This window comes from Athene noctua, chromosome 10, assembly GCF_965140245.1.
Source record: "Athene noctua chromosome 10, bAthNoc1.hap1.1, whole genome shotgun sequence".
NCBI lineage: Eukaryota > Metazoa > Chordata > Aves > Strigiformes > Strigidae > Athene > Athene noctua.
The window spans coordinates 14,495,774-14,510,997 of record NC_134046.1 but is presented as its reverse complement, the minus strand read 5'-3'; the positions used below and the strand labels follow the sequence as shown (position 1 = coordinate 14,510,997).

Genomic DNA, 15,224 nt, shown 5'->3' with positions numbered 1-15,224 from the left:
AAAAGACAGCAAGCAGAAAGGATATCTGCTGCTATTGTTGCTGATAGTAAGCATTCCATCTGGAGACTCATCATTCCTATTTATTAAATTAAAGTCTAGATTGAGTATTTTGACACACTATCATACAGAAATTAAACTTAAAATGTCATCTTTAGTTTTATAGTCACATTGAGATTCCTAAGGCCTATCTTCAAAGGTGCTATAAGGTTACAACTTTTGATTTCAGAAGTAATCCGTTTTGAAAATATAACCCTTTGTGTCTTGGGATTGTCTTTAAATGTAAGTGCCTAAGTTTGTGCAAGTTTTGAAACTGTGGGATTTACATTACATATAATTAAATTTAATTTTTAAAATTTAAATTTCAATTATTTATGTTACAAACTTACAATATAACATTAAGGAAAGACTACACAATTACAGCAGTGATTTGATTCTGTGATTATGCTTCCAATAAAGTAATGTAAAAAAAAAAAAAAAACAAACAAAAAAAATCACAATGAAAAAAAGCTTACAACCTGTTACTAAGGCTACCTTGCACTTGCTTTTTTCAAATGCCAGGCACCGCTGTTTGCAATTGTGGTTTTATAGGTATTTTCAAAATGTCACATTATTTTATTTAGGCATCTATTTCTGTTGACTGATACCTTTTTGTTGTCATCCAGAACTGTGTTCATGCTTTCTATCCACAGAGTATCAATTGGGCCATCAAAGATAACCCATTTGCGTTCAGGAGTCTCAGATAATGCAAATTCTCTGAAAGTATTAGCTATTACACCATCTGTCCACTAGAGGGGGAGAACATAGGAATGACAAGTAAAAGATAATATTTAGAAATACTTCAATTTAAACCACAAGTAACAGAAAAACCTTCCATTTCCTTTTGATTATTGCTCTCTTTTAATTATTCTTCTCTTGTTCTCCAGAGAGCAGAACATAACTTTGTAGCTTCACTAAGGGTCATGCAACATCTGCAAATTTTAAAATAGTGGTGTTTTTCACTTTTAAAAATATTGTAAAAAACAGAAGACCGGCAATTCAATTTACAGAAACTTAGAAGCACTTCTGCTATGTCTTGCATCTCTGTCTCCTCAGAACCACTCTAAGTTTCACTGTTTCACATCCACTTCTTCATATTATTCCTTCTCCAAACTGATGTTTCACACTTGGGGACCCATGAGCTCCTAAATTTTTCTAGGTAGAGTTTTTGCATTACTTTGATTATACTGGTTAGGAATAAGCAGATAAATGAATACAGTTAAGTTTGGGATGAATTCCTAGCATGGATGCAACTATATTAGGACAATGATCCTCAGAATGGTTATCACTTTTTTTGTGCATGTATTTAAACCTATATAACTGCATATGTACTTGGTACTGCATTTTTTTTTTTTTTTTTTTTTACACACTCATTTAACACAAGCCATAAATGTATTAGCTAAAACTTACAATTGTGTTCTCATCTGTGTTTAAAATCATAAAATTATGAATTCAGTGGTTTACTACTGAGAATAATGGAGGTCTGACATATACAGGAAAAGGGGAAATAAAGAAAGCACTAGAAATACTACAAAGCAGAAAAGACAGACAGGATTATTAGCTCCTAGTCTTAAGACCATACTGGTATGTTTGCTTCTTTTTCTTAAAACCAAACCAGTAATTTAATTTATAGCACAGCCCTATAAACAGTGTCTGGAGTTCAGGGAACAGATGAAGAAATGCTGTCTGGAACTGGGACTTAAAATCCAGAACCAGAAACCTTGTAAACTGCCTTTTCTGTCCCCTGAAAACAACTGTGAGTGACACGATGAGTTAATCTGAAGTTAGAACATACTTACAAAGTGCACCCATACAAACCCCATGAAAACCAAAGCAGGTGAGGAAGAAACAGATCAAGGTGGGCAATTACTACACACTATTTTTAAAACATACATTACCTCATGGGATACCATATCAAACTGCCCAAAAAGCTGACCCATAGTGATTGATTTTGGATTCACAGTTCTAAAAATTACTTTTTCTTCTTCACCATAACCACGCTCTTTCATAAGACACAGTGTATCTGCCAACACATGTAGAACTTTGGTCTTCCCAGAAAAAGGTTCCCCTACAAGCATAAAGCTGTTAGATGGAGAAAAAAAATGCTATTAATAAATTTGTCTTGCAATTTAGATTTTTACAGACCCCATGAAGGCCAACAGCATCCCTCATAGTTTAAAGCTAATTTTCACCTAATTTTCAAAAAGCAGAGCAAGTAACTCTGGTTTGTATATATAAAACACCATTTAGGCAAAACCAGTTAATTTGCACATGCAAATCTGATTGCACAGCCACTGTACACAAGTTGGCCTCTAAAACATAAACCACAGTAGATCATTTGCCGAATCAAAGATTACTTTCTAGTTTCTTTTCAGTCTAGCAAGAGTTTGTAACGAAGTTCTGGAAGAACACAAACAGTAGGAACGTGTACTACACACACATACAACACACACCCCCTACCCCGCCCCCCCGCCTCAAATCATCAAATTATCTTCACCCTCTTCTCAAAATATTTTTTTAGTCACCCAGCAGAAGGATGCAACTATAACAATGTCACACTGAAAAGATTAATTAACGAGCTTATTAACAATCATATGGCTAATGTCATATTGTATTTTCTCCACACAGTTGCTATTCAGTAATCAAAGCTAGGAATAAAATGCCAGAGATCTGGTAACTAACATTTTAACAGAGACAAACTTTTACAGTCCTAAGTCTTCACCATACTGATTATCTGCACCTAAAATCATTATACAGGTGAGGCTACTTCTGATATCAAGAGCAGTAAAATTCCCCAGCCATACGGCCACAGAATTTTGGTACATGTAAAAGCAGTATTAGTGATCAACTGTTCCAACACAAATAGAAACATTTTGCCACCCTTAAGACCTTTTACACTTGATATAAATAACCACTATGGTACAAGCCAAAATTACAACAAATACTGCTTGTGAAACAGTAATGAGATTCTTACCCATGTCTAACAATCATCATTTCGTATGTCTGTATCATTTTCTCAATAAAAGCTTTTACAGGTTGCACGTTATGTCGAGTGCAACATTCACTGGCACATTCAAGAAAATCCTAAAATAAAAACAGATCATAATCTTATCATTGCTACAATTTAAATTACTGTCTTGGACTACAGTAGAACAGTTTATGCTCATCAATAACAGTTTTAAATTCATTAATAATGGAAAAACTATTAATCAGAATATAGCAAACATCCCTGGGGGAAAAAAAAAAATCACTTCTGCACTTTACACGCTAGAGCAGGAGTTAAGTAACATTTTAATCTTGAGAAGGCAGCATATCACCATCAGGAAACCAACAATGTGCTTTGGAACAATACACTTTTAAGAAGACTCTAGTATTTACTGGAAATTTTTAAAAAGTTAATCCATTTTGTCTTTTCCAACATGCTCATCATCTTCCCAACCATCCTCCTACAAAGGAGCCATGCTTTAATCATTGATATAAATAAAACACAAACACAAAGCTAAAGCTCAATCTCACTTAATTTTGTCCAAAAATTAGGAAAGAAATCAGCAAAAGACCTTAAAACTTCATAAATCTACAGGTCAATTTCTGATCTGTAGGATGCCTTACACAACCCTTCTGGATGTAAGGGAACTCAGATGTGGATTATAATCAGAACAGAAGAATTTTCCTCGGTACTAAGTTTCCTTGCAAACATTCAGCAATTTTTCTTATCTTGCAGTAACTCACAAATTAATGTATTAACTACACTTGGTTAAAACCAAAACAAAACACCACAAAACAGCCCACAATGATTATGACCAAGGAAAAATGACTAGTACACTTACTCTGTAGTCTGCTTTGGGAAGCTTGATTCCAGGAAATAAATCACTAGCTATACCCATGAACAGAGGTATATCATGTGACAAAAATTTGGGCTCATTCACATCCTTAATTGATCTAAGAAGCTAAAGGAAACAAATATATATTTACTGTTCTTACTAAAAACACAGAATACACTGTTCAGCAATTAAAATAATCTAATAATCATCAATTAAATGGTGCCTTTGATAAGCAGTTAAACACAACTGTACAATCATCAGCACAGCACTGGAAAGCACAGTATGTATTTTATTTTCTTCATTTCACAAACGAAGAAACATGGATCAGTGCTGTGACAAGACGTGGTGGGACTGCCTTCAGAACTGCCTGCATCTGTAAAATTCCTTAAGAATTATTTCCTCAGGAACTCACCAATATATCTTCATCTTCCGTCGGAAATTTCAATTTTAGATTCCCAGCAGCCACCAACACAGCTTTAACTGCTCGCATACCATAGTCATAGTGATATTGAGAGGAAAGCTGTTCTGAACAAAGCCTGTAGGTCATTACTATCTTCACTGACAGTGACTTAGCATTCAAAAATCCGTATGAATAGAGTGAAACTTCTGCTATCAGGGCATAGTTAGGAACCATCATGGCTACTGTTCGGAAAAGAACCTGAAATACATACCCAAAGAAGTATCTTTAAACAATTAATTGAGGAATGGAAAGTTATCTCAGAGCTTTTGCAGACGATGGATCAATACTCATCTCATAACAACATTTCTAACCAAAACCCATGGCAGCATTTTAAATAAAGTACTGTTTAGCATGATTAGGTAAGATGTGGATCATGAAAACAGTTATGCTGGAAAGCAGTGGCCTGCAGAACATTTGGGAGCAAATGAAATAGAACTATCAACGTTTGCAGCTTATGACTCACTAGGAAGCTAATGTGAGATGGATCTTGATGGCAGCTTAATGTACGATCCAGCGCAGAACGGACAGTCTCTCCCAGCTCTTTTCTCTCATCACTGTCTCAAGAACGCAGTTTGGCCCTTACACTGATACATCTAACACAGCAGTAAGTGAAGGAAGGTGTTGTACAGGGCAGGTGAGAGAATGCACTTCCTTTCTTTAAGTACTCTGCAGCTGCTATACTCTTCATGATGCACTAACTCTGCTTTAAGTTAGCATTCACAGGACAGTTCCCACTGAGGCAACTTACTCTGGCCCAGTAGCTCTGTGCCACGTTGAGCCTTAAGGAACAGATGCTGTTCCAAAAGGCTCCAGACTACTTTGCTAAAGCCAAGCCTCTGCAGTGAAACAGCTAGTCTAGTCAAAACAATCCCCTCAAAGATGTCATTTAATCAGGTAATCTAAGAAAATTCATTACATGTATTAAGTGTGGTTCTCTAGCACTTCTTTTAAGTAAGACTATAATAAATGCAATGTGAAAGTACTTTCTTAAAGCATTTTTTCCAACATACTCCTCCATCTTAAAAAAATAAGCATCCAAATCTTATCATCTACCCACAGCCCGACACTTGCCAGTTTACTTGCTGCAGCATTACAGCCTTTGGCCTAGAAAAAGAATAATGAAAAACACTAATAGACACAAAAAACTAAAAAACCAATTCAAATTCCTTCAAAAACACTTAGGGGGAAAAAAAAAAGGGGGGGGGGGCTTAGTACGTGTAAATCATGTAACAAGTATATGTTATATTCCAGGTAGTACAGTCTGAATTAATACCAGCAGGACACATGTCCCTCGTTTTCTGAAAAATTCATTCTTAAGCAAAAGCATGTATTTTATTATTTTACCTTCAGATTATCTGGAAGTTCAGAACGTCCCGCATAACCTGGATTCATAGTAATAGCTACAAAACAGTTGGGGTTAAGCTTCAGTTCAGTTCCTTCAAAAATAAATGTTTCTAGCTTTATCTGTATGGCTCTCTGGATGCAAAGGATCTGCTGTGCCACAACAGACAGTACTTCCAGTTCAATGCGATTGAATTCATCAAAACATGCCCATGCACCTGATGAAGCCAAACCCTTGAAAAACTGAAAATGAAGAAAGACAGCAATAATATTGCTAACATAATCTTAGAAGATTCAAAAGAAACCAAGATTATAATGTTAGAAATTTAATTACATGAAAGATACAATTATAATAATATCTGAGCCTGTTTAGAGCAAAGATCAGTGATGTAATGAAGAACAAAGTCTTTTCTTGGTTCTAAAGAAAGCTAAATCAGAAGATCCTGATCCTGTGAACTCTTGTTTCTTCCATGTTTTAGTTAGGAATTTAATAGGATTTCAGAAAGCACAGGAAATTAAACATGTGTAGAGACCAGTATATAGTGTCCAAGGGCAGCAGACCACAGGTGTCACATTTATTTAAGTATCTCTGCAAAGTATGTACCCTACAATTTTTACCCTAAAAAATAAACCACAAAATACATTTATTTTCTATTTACCTTTCCCATGGCCAAGTAATCAAGGCCATCAGAGCAGTTGAAGACAACACACTGAACAGCAAGAGCTTTAGCCAAATCTTTGGTGGTCTCTGTTTTACCTGTCCCTGCTGGACCCTCTGGGGCACCACCGAGGTTTGAGTAAAAGGCTCCAATCTAAGAAACAGGAATAGTTTATGAAAAGTATTAGTTCTTCATTCATAAGAAATTACTCAGAACTAAAATGTTAAATTAAATTACACTGTAGCATACTGTCATTGTATCTAACATTAAAAGTATAGTTACACTAATTAAGAAATAATCTGAAATTTACTTACAGATTGGAAATACATACAAGAAAACTGAAATTTGACTCTAACAGAGAGTTTAGTTTTATTATCATTATGACCATGCTTACTCAAATTTTATTGGACCCAATCTTTCAGTTCTTGCTTAGATACATCTTTCAAATGAAATTTGATGCAATTATTTGGTTGCTACTCTTTCTATCTCTCTTTCTCCTTTAATATACTTTTTTCCTCTTTTCATTTTCTTCCCACGCTGCCTCTCTTTGTTGCATGTATATTCTATTGACTATTCCATATTCTCTCCTATATTCCACTGGAGTAGGAGGAAAATCTGACAGCAAAAATTAAAGTTGCAGACTCTGAACAAAAACTCAGATGTGTTTGGCTTCCAAACCACAGTTACAGTGCCACGTCTATATTGACAAGATAGACAATGTCAATACTGTATTAAAACCTTTGTGGGCAAAGGACAAGAATTCCATTTGCCACAGTGCCAGACTTCCAACTACTTTGCTCCAAGATTCAAGGTCTGCGAGCCTAAAAATGAAACAGACTACCAGATGCATCACCTTCTCACACCAAAGTACCTTGATGTTTTGACAAATAGGTATCATCATGTACAAACATACCATAAAATTGAAGCTACAAAGAGGACCAAAACAAATTAAAATCTTTGGATACATCAGACCTTTTCTTTCTTAAGCCCTGTGAAGTTTGTGATTAGATGTCCACAGCATGAAAATTACCATCTTACAACAGGAGGAGGATGGGTGCCTAGTAAAACTTGAAACCATACTCCAGACAAATAAACTGCAGTCAATGATAGTCAGAAAAGCTATACCTGAGATGACTTTGGTAACTTTCAGTTGTCAGGTTAGTTGAGGATAGATCAGTATGATAATAAACACCTCTAGCAAGAGTAGGCATACTAAAAAGTTGCCAAACTGTTGTACCAGTCTTAGGAACAATATGATCACAAGTGGATGCTTTTCCACTTCATTTAGCAACCACAGAACATCAAAAAAGGATTTTGTTTTCTTGTAATCTAGACAGCAATAAAAATACTGGGCATTTTTTCTGTTTCTATTTTAAAAAACACATCCACAACAGAACAATCCACTAAAGTTTCCATCATGTTGGGCTGTCCAGATTTGTTGTTATAAATCAGTTTAATGTTCTATATTCTATAGAAATTACAGTCTTTGAAAACCGCATTTTAACAGAAATACCAGAGTCTGACAGCAACTGCAAGCCCTAGAAGTATGGCTGTAATGAACGGTGTAAGAAATACTATGCTACAGTAAATAGAGTATTTAATAGCACTGGTGGAAGATCATACCAAGGTGCGGTAACACCTGTCTGTAAGAGGAGTAATGACAAGGCGTGGTGAGTTTCCAAGGTATTCATAGGCATATTTTACATTGCAATTAATGATGCAGACACGAACATTCTCAAATTTCCAATAATATCGTAGTTGTGCAAGCCACTGAAAGTCTGTTTCACTCTGCACGCCTGATAAACACAGAATTGAAAGCAATCATAAAAAATGTTTTAGATAACTGGATTATCTATTAGGTTTAAATTTAAAACAGCTTTGAAATTATTAATGTTGATGCTCACCTCCAAACACATTCATACCTTAATACTGTTGTATTTTAGGCAGAAAAATCAGATTAGTTAACTATTTTTAATTAAGACACATGTGAAGTAAAATGTTTTAAAAGATAATTACCGCTTTCTATCATTTCCATGAGGACGTCTCTAGCATGAACATCAATAGTAACCAAGGCACCCAGTGTAGTCCTTGTTTGCTTTGACAGTTTTCCTCTTACCAGCTCTACAATATCATTAAGTCGAAGCTGAAGCGTATTGCAATAGTCCTTTAAACCCTAGAAGAAAAAAGGTAATTATGAAACTGATCATATGAGTTTCAAGCATTCCAGACTTCTTCATGTTGACTATATACCTTAACAGAGATTGCCTATTAAGCCATTCTTTTACATTGTCATGTTTTTGCATCAATTTCTCTCTCATTCACAGTTATGCATTTATGTTGCAAAGCTATATTTTAATCTGTGCTTGCTCTAAACAAGAGTATGCGAGTACCTGAATCAAAGGTATAAATCACTGTACATTAATTAATGTATATCAAACTAATATGCTGATCATTTTACAAATGTTATTTTCATTGTAGAAAAATATTTGATTAAGTGAAATACATTAGCTGAAATGAAAAATTAATAAAGATTTTTTAAAAAGATTGTGCATTACAAAGTACCTCTGGTCCACTGCAAAGAACTTCGTGTACCTCACTTGTCCAGAACATTTGAGACACACATAATACTACTTGCCCAGGCCACTCCAGAACCCATCTTTTTCTCTCAGTCTCTAGATATGCCTGAAAGAGTTAAATACAGTATACAATGTCAGTGCATATTTATCATCATGTAAACCAGAACATATGTGATCCTATTAATATTCTTTGCTAAAAAATATTATTTTCCTATTTTCAAAGGCCAAATGAATTTTTAAATGCTCTTTTCCTCTTAGATCTGCAATTTTTAATCAAATAATTTAAAAAGTTCTAGCAATTATTTTTCCATATTATGTAAATATTCACAATTTGCTAACTTCCTACAAAGAAACATTTCCTGGCTAATGATTTTTTTTTTTTTTATGAGAGAGCAAACATATTACAAGCACTGTATTTCTAACTTGTAATTAAATTAAAAAAAAAAAAAACCAACTCTTGTGTTCAGGGAGAATTTTAAGAAGCCAAGAAACAGCCTTAAAGTAAAGGTCTATTTTTGTCACAGTTATTAAATTATTACAAAGCTCATACCATTCTTGATCTAGCAATAACATCATGTATACTCTTCAGCATAATATCTTCTACTTGAATTAACCACTTCTCCACTGCACCTCGAGCTTCAGAAGTAGAAATGGTTGAAATCAGCTCTACACACTCGCCTTCAGAACTATACATTGCTTTAATATCCAAATTGGGAAGGAAATGTAGTTTAGCAATGCCTTCAAAACACTTCTTCAAGTGAGGCTGAACTCTGACTGGATCCTTAGTCTCTGACAGGATCTCCAACATTTCGTCATTAGACAAGAAAAAGAAGCTAAAAAAAAATTTAGAAAAATGAAACAAAGAAGTAGTGAACTATATTATCAAGGCTGACACTTTAAAGGCTGACCTTATTCACAACAAAATAAACATTCAGAAGCTTTGTTTTTTAAATAGTCAAAACTCATACCGGGGAAAGAGGAGACGTTTTTTCTCAAGATAAGCATTAAGCCCTTTCACGATTTTGTCAAGAAGCTCATTACAGTTCTGAAGCTTCTCCAATAATCCTACCAGGGAAGTAGCAACAAGAACCTGTAACAACAAACACATGCAAACTGTAAGTTATAAACAAGATACTTAAACAGTGGAAGTTATTCGAATAATGTACAACATGGCTTTGTTCCTAGAAACCCTAGGTAACTCATGTAGTAGTTCATTGTATATATTCTGAAAACAAAACCATTGACAAAAACCCCCAAAACCAAACAAAACAAAAACCAAAAAGAGAAGAGAAGCTACTGTTTCCTTTTAATACTGTATACTGTGTATTTTCCTTACCTTTGGGTCCTTGGCACAATACTTCATAATATCTCTCCAGTGTCTATCCACAGTCTGGAAGAGATGTCCCTCTTCTGGCATCTGTTGCATAATATCCTCAGAAGAAAAGATGGGTTCTAAATAAAGCCACTGTGCTTGCACTTTCAGCCATTCATCAATAATATCCTGAATTTGAATTAAGCGATTTTCCCATTCCTTAATAAATATTTAAAGAATGTTACCTTAATATTTCAAACAACTAATGTTAGAGAGAATAAATACAGCAAAGGTAGACACTGTGGTACTCTAGTTCCTAAGGATAAAATAAAGATGTCTACCAGTAAACAAAAGAAAAATATTTTGGAGTATTTAGGTTCTTCCACATATACAAATGTCCAAAGGAGTTCAGAAAGTTTAACTTACCTGAAAATGAATTTTCAAAAATGCAGTTATCACTTTGGTGCTGTGATCTTTTAACAAGTTAATGGTTAAGCAATACCTAGGAGGCTACCAGTGACCAATTCCAATTCATCTTCCCACAGCAAGGAGCTGTTGGTTGCAGCTGGATTACAGCAGGGACACAGGAGTACCAGAAAGGCCACACTAGATCACAGGAGAGACCTAGCCAGCCCAGTATCCTGTCCCTAAAGTGGACAATAGCAGATACCTCTGGAAGAGGCTGGTGAGGCTGCCTGTAAAGGGTAAATACTATTTATATTCACTGAGTCTGCCTGAACATGATTTCCTACATAAACCAACATAGAACTAGGGAGGGTAACTGCAAAGCAATTTCACCAGATCTTCTGTCAATAGTGATGGTGTTAACACCACAAAGACTACTCTAGCCCTCAAAATACAAAAGCAGGTGTAAAGCCAACCCATCATTGTTCTGAGTCCTGATTAAAAAACCTTCTCCCAGCCCTCAAGAAGTTTTCTTGCCCAGATAAGAACACTATAGTTCAAATTTTGATTCCAAAACTCAAGGATTAAATCACTAGATGTTCTTATTAACAATAATAAAAACATAATTTCCAGTTACTAAGAGGCAAGGTTAAAGACTAACAGAAAGAGTGATTTTGCAAAAAATGAAAAAAAAACCCCAGTCATGTTCTCTTGGTTGCACTTGAATCTGAACAGAAATAATGTGAGGAGGACTTATATGAACTCAAAAGAATCTTGCTGAAAAATCAATGAAAGCATTTCATTAAGTCAAACAATAAAGCTGTTACACAGTTGGCATACTCTTGCATTACAGTTATCCTGCAAATAAAAATGGTTAAAAAAATTAAAAATTATTAATCATACCCTGATTTCTTTGTCAAATGGTTTAATGAAAGGTGATCCTCTCATTGTCTGAGTTTTCATAATCTGATCATCGAGAAGAGCTTGAATCTCATCCACTGAAGACAGAATATGAATACCAGTCTCACAATACACACTTGTATTGAAGGAAATTGAACTCCAGGTTTCCATCATGGCATGCATTGCTTTCTCTAAGGAAAATTCCTACAGTTTAAAAAGAAAACAGTTTATTTTAGTCACTGCATTATTTTTTTTCCAGCTCACTAATTCAATATATAAGCTCATCTAGCTGAATAAGCTATTTTGCTCTAACAACATAAATTAACTTCTTGCTATTATTTTTCTTAGTATATTGTTTTGTAGTGCACAGAGAGCAGTACACTTGAGAAATACTAATGATGTAACATGAGATACAAATGTTTGCACACTCACTGTTATCATCTGATGGGCCAAAGTCTTACCAAATCTCTTTTGTTGCATAAGGGAAAAAGCAAAAAAATCTAGTAACCCATAAAAGCAATCACTAAGAGACCTGATGTCATATTTGTCACTATCAAATCTCTGTGCTTACCTTGCTTGCACCTACACTTATAGCTTCAAACTCTTCCAAATAAGGGCCTAGATTCTGCTTTAAAACTTTTCTCAGGGTAGTTCCAGAGTCTGGTGTTAAATCATATCCTACTATATTTGATATCTGCTGCCAATGACGAGCTCTCATGCCAGGGTTACAAAGGATAGTCACAGTGGGAATATTCTCCTAATTGAGGAAAAACATTTATAAGCTAAATATCGTGATGTGCATTACTTCTTTAAAATCATCTTTTATGTGCATTTAAAATTCTGCTGCAGTAGTGGATGACATGAAAATTTTTCTGAAAATGCAGATGAATCCATTCAGTTATCCATTCCATTTCTAAATACTGTAGTAAATTACTGAAGAAGAAATATAAAACTATTAAGCACAGTCTTAGCAGAAAAAAGGAACAAATTTTCAGCTATATTAAATTTAGCTTCCATTAACATATAGTCCCATTTCAAAATCCTCAACTACATCCTTAAATGTTTCTCTGCATACAAAATTTATTTTTAAAGAGTGTTCTACTCTGCATGCTGAATTTAGCACTTGTCCCTCGGCATCAAATATTAATATCCCTCATATTTTCTTACCTTAAAGTCTTTAATTTGCTCCAGAACTGAAGAACACATAAGAGTTGGATTTGCCTTTCTTTCTTCTTCTGTGTCCTCTTCTACAGTTTTGTGTTGTGGTGTCTTTTTCAGCTCCTGTTGAATTTTCTTCTGCTTTTGTTGGAAGATCCTTGACACTTTGTATATCTCTCTATAAAACTCATCGACCTCGGCCTCCATGCTTTCTCCATCTAATTCCAAAAAGGTACCATCCATCCATCTGAGAAAAACCACAAAGTTAGAAAACAGAATAACAAACATAGTCCACAATTAATTAACACTTTGTTTTCCAACACAAACAAGATGTAGATTAATAGTTATTTAAACTAGAGCAAAGCTGCTCTTTCCAGTTATTGTCATTCTGTGCAAAATTCTAATGCACAACTAAAGGTGGTTTGATCACACTCTTCTGCGTATTTGTGTAATTCTCTCAAGTCAGTCACATACTGAAACAAACTAACTACGTGGATTGAGAAATATTTAAGTTAAGCTCTGGATAGAGATCAACATATGACATCAAAATATACTAGGCCTTTGTATTACAGAAAAACCTATACTTTCTTGCCATATCATGTTATAACTTCCAAAGAGTGGAGGAACTGGTAAACAAATCTCACTTAATTTAGACTCAGACATACTATAGTTTTTGTGGTAGGACTGAGCCACCAGATAGCAATGTAATCATTTGATCACATCTACATGGCATTTTGGACAGCCATTAGGTTAAAAATGGTTGACATTACATCCAGATTGTGAGCTTTCTAATTGAAGTTCTTCCTTTTCTGGTATACAAAGTGGCTCATAACCAACCAAATTTTTTTTTTTCCCTAACACATTTCTTTCATGGAATTTGTTTTATGATAGGCTTCACCAGCATGACCAATACAATTAGAACCCGGTATGCGATATACTCCTTTGCGTTACATTAAAAAAACCCCAACCTGACATTTTTTCTAGATTCATTAAAAGTAACAACCTTGATATGCAAGTTATGTTACTATTATACTTGGATTGCTAATAACAAATAACTGTTTATAAGAAAAATAATCCATATTCTACATCTGACATGAACAAGAGCAGCATGAGCATTTTTCCCACTCTCCCTCATTTAGCTTCAGGAGCTGAATTACCTTTTTTCTGTTCGTTGCCATTTCAGTATAAGATGAAAGAGTTTCCGATATGGTTCAATCTCAGCTTTTAAGCCATTGAGAAGTGGGAAGTCACTCAGTTGCCATTTGAGCAGAGCCTCTTCTTTATTAATAACAGCTACTCTTTCATCAGCCTCCTGTATGCATTTCTGTAATGACCTCAGGTCTGCCACATACTGAAATCAAATAATTTTATGTCTTGAAATGATAATTAAATTATGCTCTTAACAGCTATCAAAATAAGATATCAAACTATAATAGGATTTTGTATCTCTTAAAAATTTAGAAAATGTGTTAAAACTTGTCTTGTCCTTGAGTAGACAAACTGTGAAGAACCTAGATTAACACCAAGAAAAATAAAGTTGGTTTTATCATTACTGAATTTAAGAGTATAAAACCATTTTCAAAATGTTTGAGCTTTAAAATTCACTGTTCAGAAGGCAGGCATATATGTTTTGGTTTTATGTATCTAAAATGTCATAAGGGCAACTGGGACTTTTTAGTTTAGGATTTCTGTTTTGTGTTCAAAATGGTTTGTTTTTAAAAAACAAAATTACTAAGTACAACTGCGATATGCTCCAGTTAAAGCGCAAAACATGCTCTGGCAATTATAAAATACTTCTAGAAATTTGCAAAGCTTTGGAGACAGTGGTCTTCTCTTCAATAGCAGAAAAATGAAATTTTGAGGTTCATTCTTAGAAGATAGTTTTTTTAAAAATAATTTTTTAAAAAACCAAACTGCTACCAACCACTCTAACCTGATATTTTTTTCTTCAGTTCCTCAATATGTCAAAAACAGTGAAGAAAATTCTGATCCCACTGAAGTTATTTGCAAAGAATGTCACTAGGGCCAGAATTCCATATTTCATACAAACCAGAGTAAAAAAATCATTCACTTTATACATCTGTAATATCTCAGTCCTTACTGGGATTACCTGCCAGCCAATTTAAGCACAACTTTATAGTAAACTTTCCTTTAAGTCAAATGTCATTGCCAATGAAGCACAAAAGGAGGGAGGCAGAGGTCATTTTATGAGTTTGTCCACTGTGGCAAGAGGATAACAAATATTTTAACAAGTGTGAACTGAAACAACTGATTACTTTTAATTCTAAGTTTTTTACGTGACTCCTGTACATTAAACATAGAAAACATTTTGACCCTTTTTACACTAAATGTTAATCAGACCTGTTGCATGCAATCCAGTTCTGAGTATTCCTCAAACTCTGTCACAGAACGTGTCAGCTTGTCTAATTCCACCATCAGTTTCTCATGTTTATCTATTAGTTCTTGCTCTCTTTTACATTTGGACTGTTCAATCAGCTACAAAACAATAGATTTTTTTAAAATGGTAAAAAAAAGCAACAAAAAAAGTGGTTGTAA

At 34.5% G+C, this 15,224-nt stretch overlaps 1 protein-coding gene across 1 annotated transcript in view; it reads right to left on the bottom strand.

Moving 5' to 3' along the window:
* DNAH12 (dynein axonemal heavy chain 12) overlaps positions 1 to 15,224 on the bottom strand; it is a 72,481-nt gene that overhangs the window by 38,770 nt on the left and 18,487 nt on the right. The window contains exons 15-32 of the mRNA XM_074913816.1: positions 15,030 to 15,164; positions 13,826 to 14,019; positions 12,678 to 12,915; positions 12,082 to 12,267; positions 11,514 to 11,714; positions 10,230 to 10,424; positions 9,862 to 9,983; positions 9,444 to 9,726; positions 8,880 to 8,999; positions 8,334 to 8,490; positions 7,941 to 8,113; positions 6,318 to 6,470; positions 5,662 to 5,901; positions 4,270 to 4,515; positions 3,864 to 3,983; positions 3,011 to 3,120; positions 1,935 to 2,118; positions 645 to 785 (exon numbers count right to left, since the gene is read on the bottom strand). Coding sequence (XP_074769917.1) covers positions 645 to 785; positions 1,935 to 2,118; positions 3,011 to 3,120; positions 3,864 to 3,983; positions 4,270 to 4,515; positions 5,662 to 5,901; positions 6,318 to 6,470; positions 7,941 to 8,113; positions 8,334 to 8,490; positions 8,880 to 8,999; positions 9,444 to 9,726; positions 9,862 to 9,983; positions 10,230 to 10,424; positions 11,514 to 11,714; positions 12,082 to 12,267; positions 12,678 to 12,915; positions 13,826 to 14,019; positions 15,030 to 15,164 — 3,198 coding nt within the window. The remainder of the gene's footprint in view (positions 1 to 644; positions 786 to 1,934; positions 2,119 to 3,010; positions 3,121 to 3,863; positions 3,984 to 4,269; positions 4,516 to 5,661; positions 5,902 to 6,317; positions 6,471 to 7,940; positions 8,114 to 8,333; positions 8,491 to 8,879; positions 9,000 to 9,443; positions 9,727 to 9,861; positions 9,984 to 10,229; positions 10,425 to 11,513; positions 11,715 to 12,081; positions 12,268 to 12,677; positions 12,916 to 13,825; positions 14,020 to 15,029; positions 15,165 to 15,224) is intronic.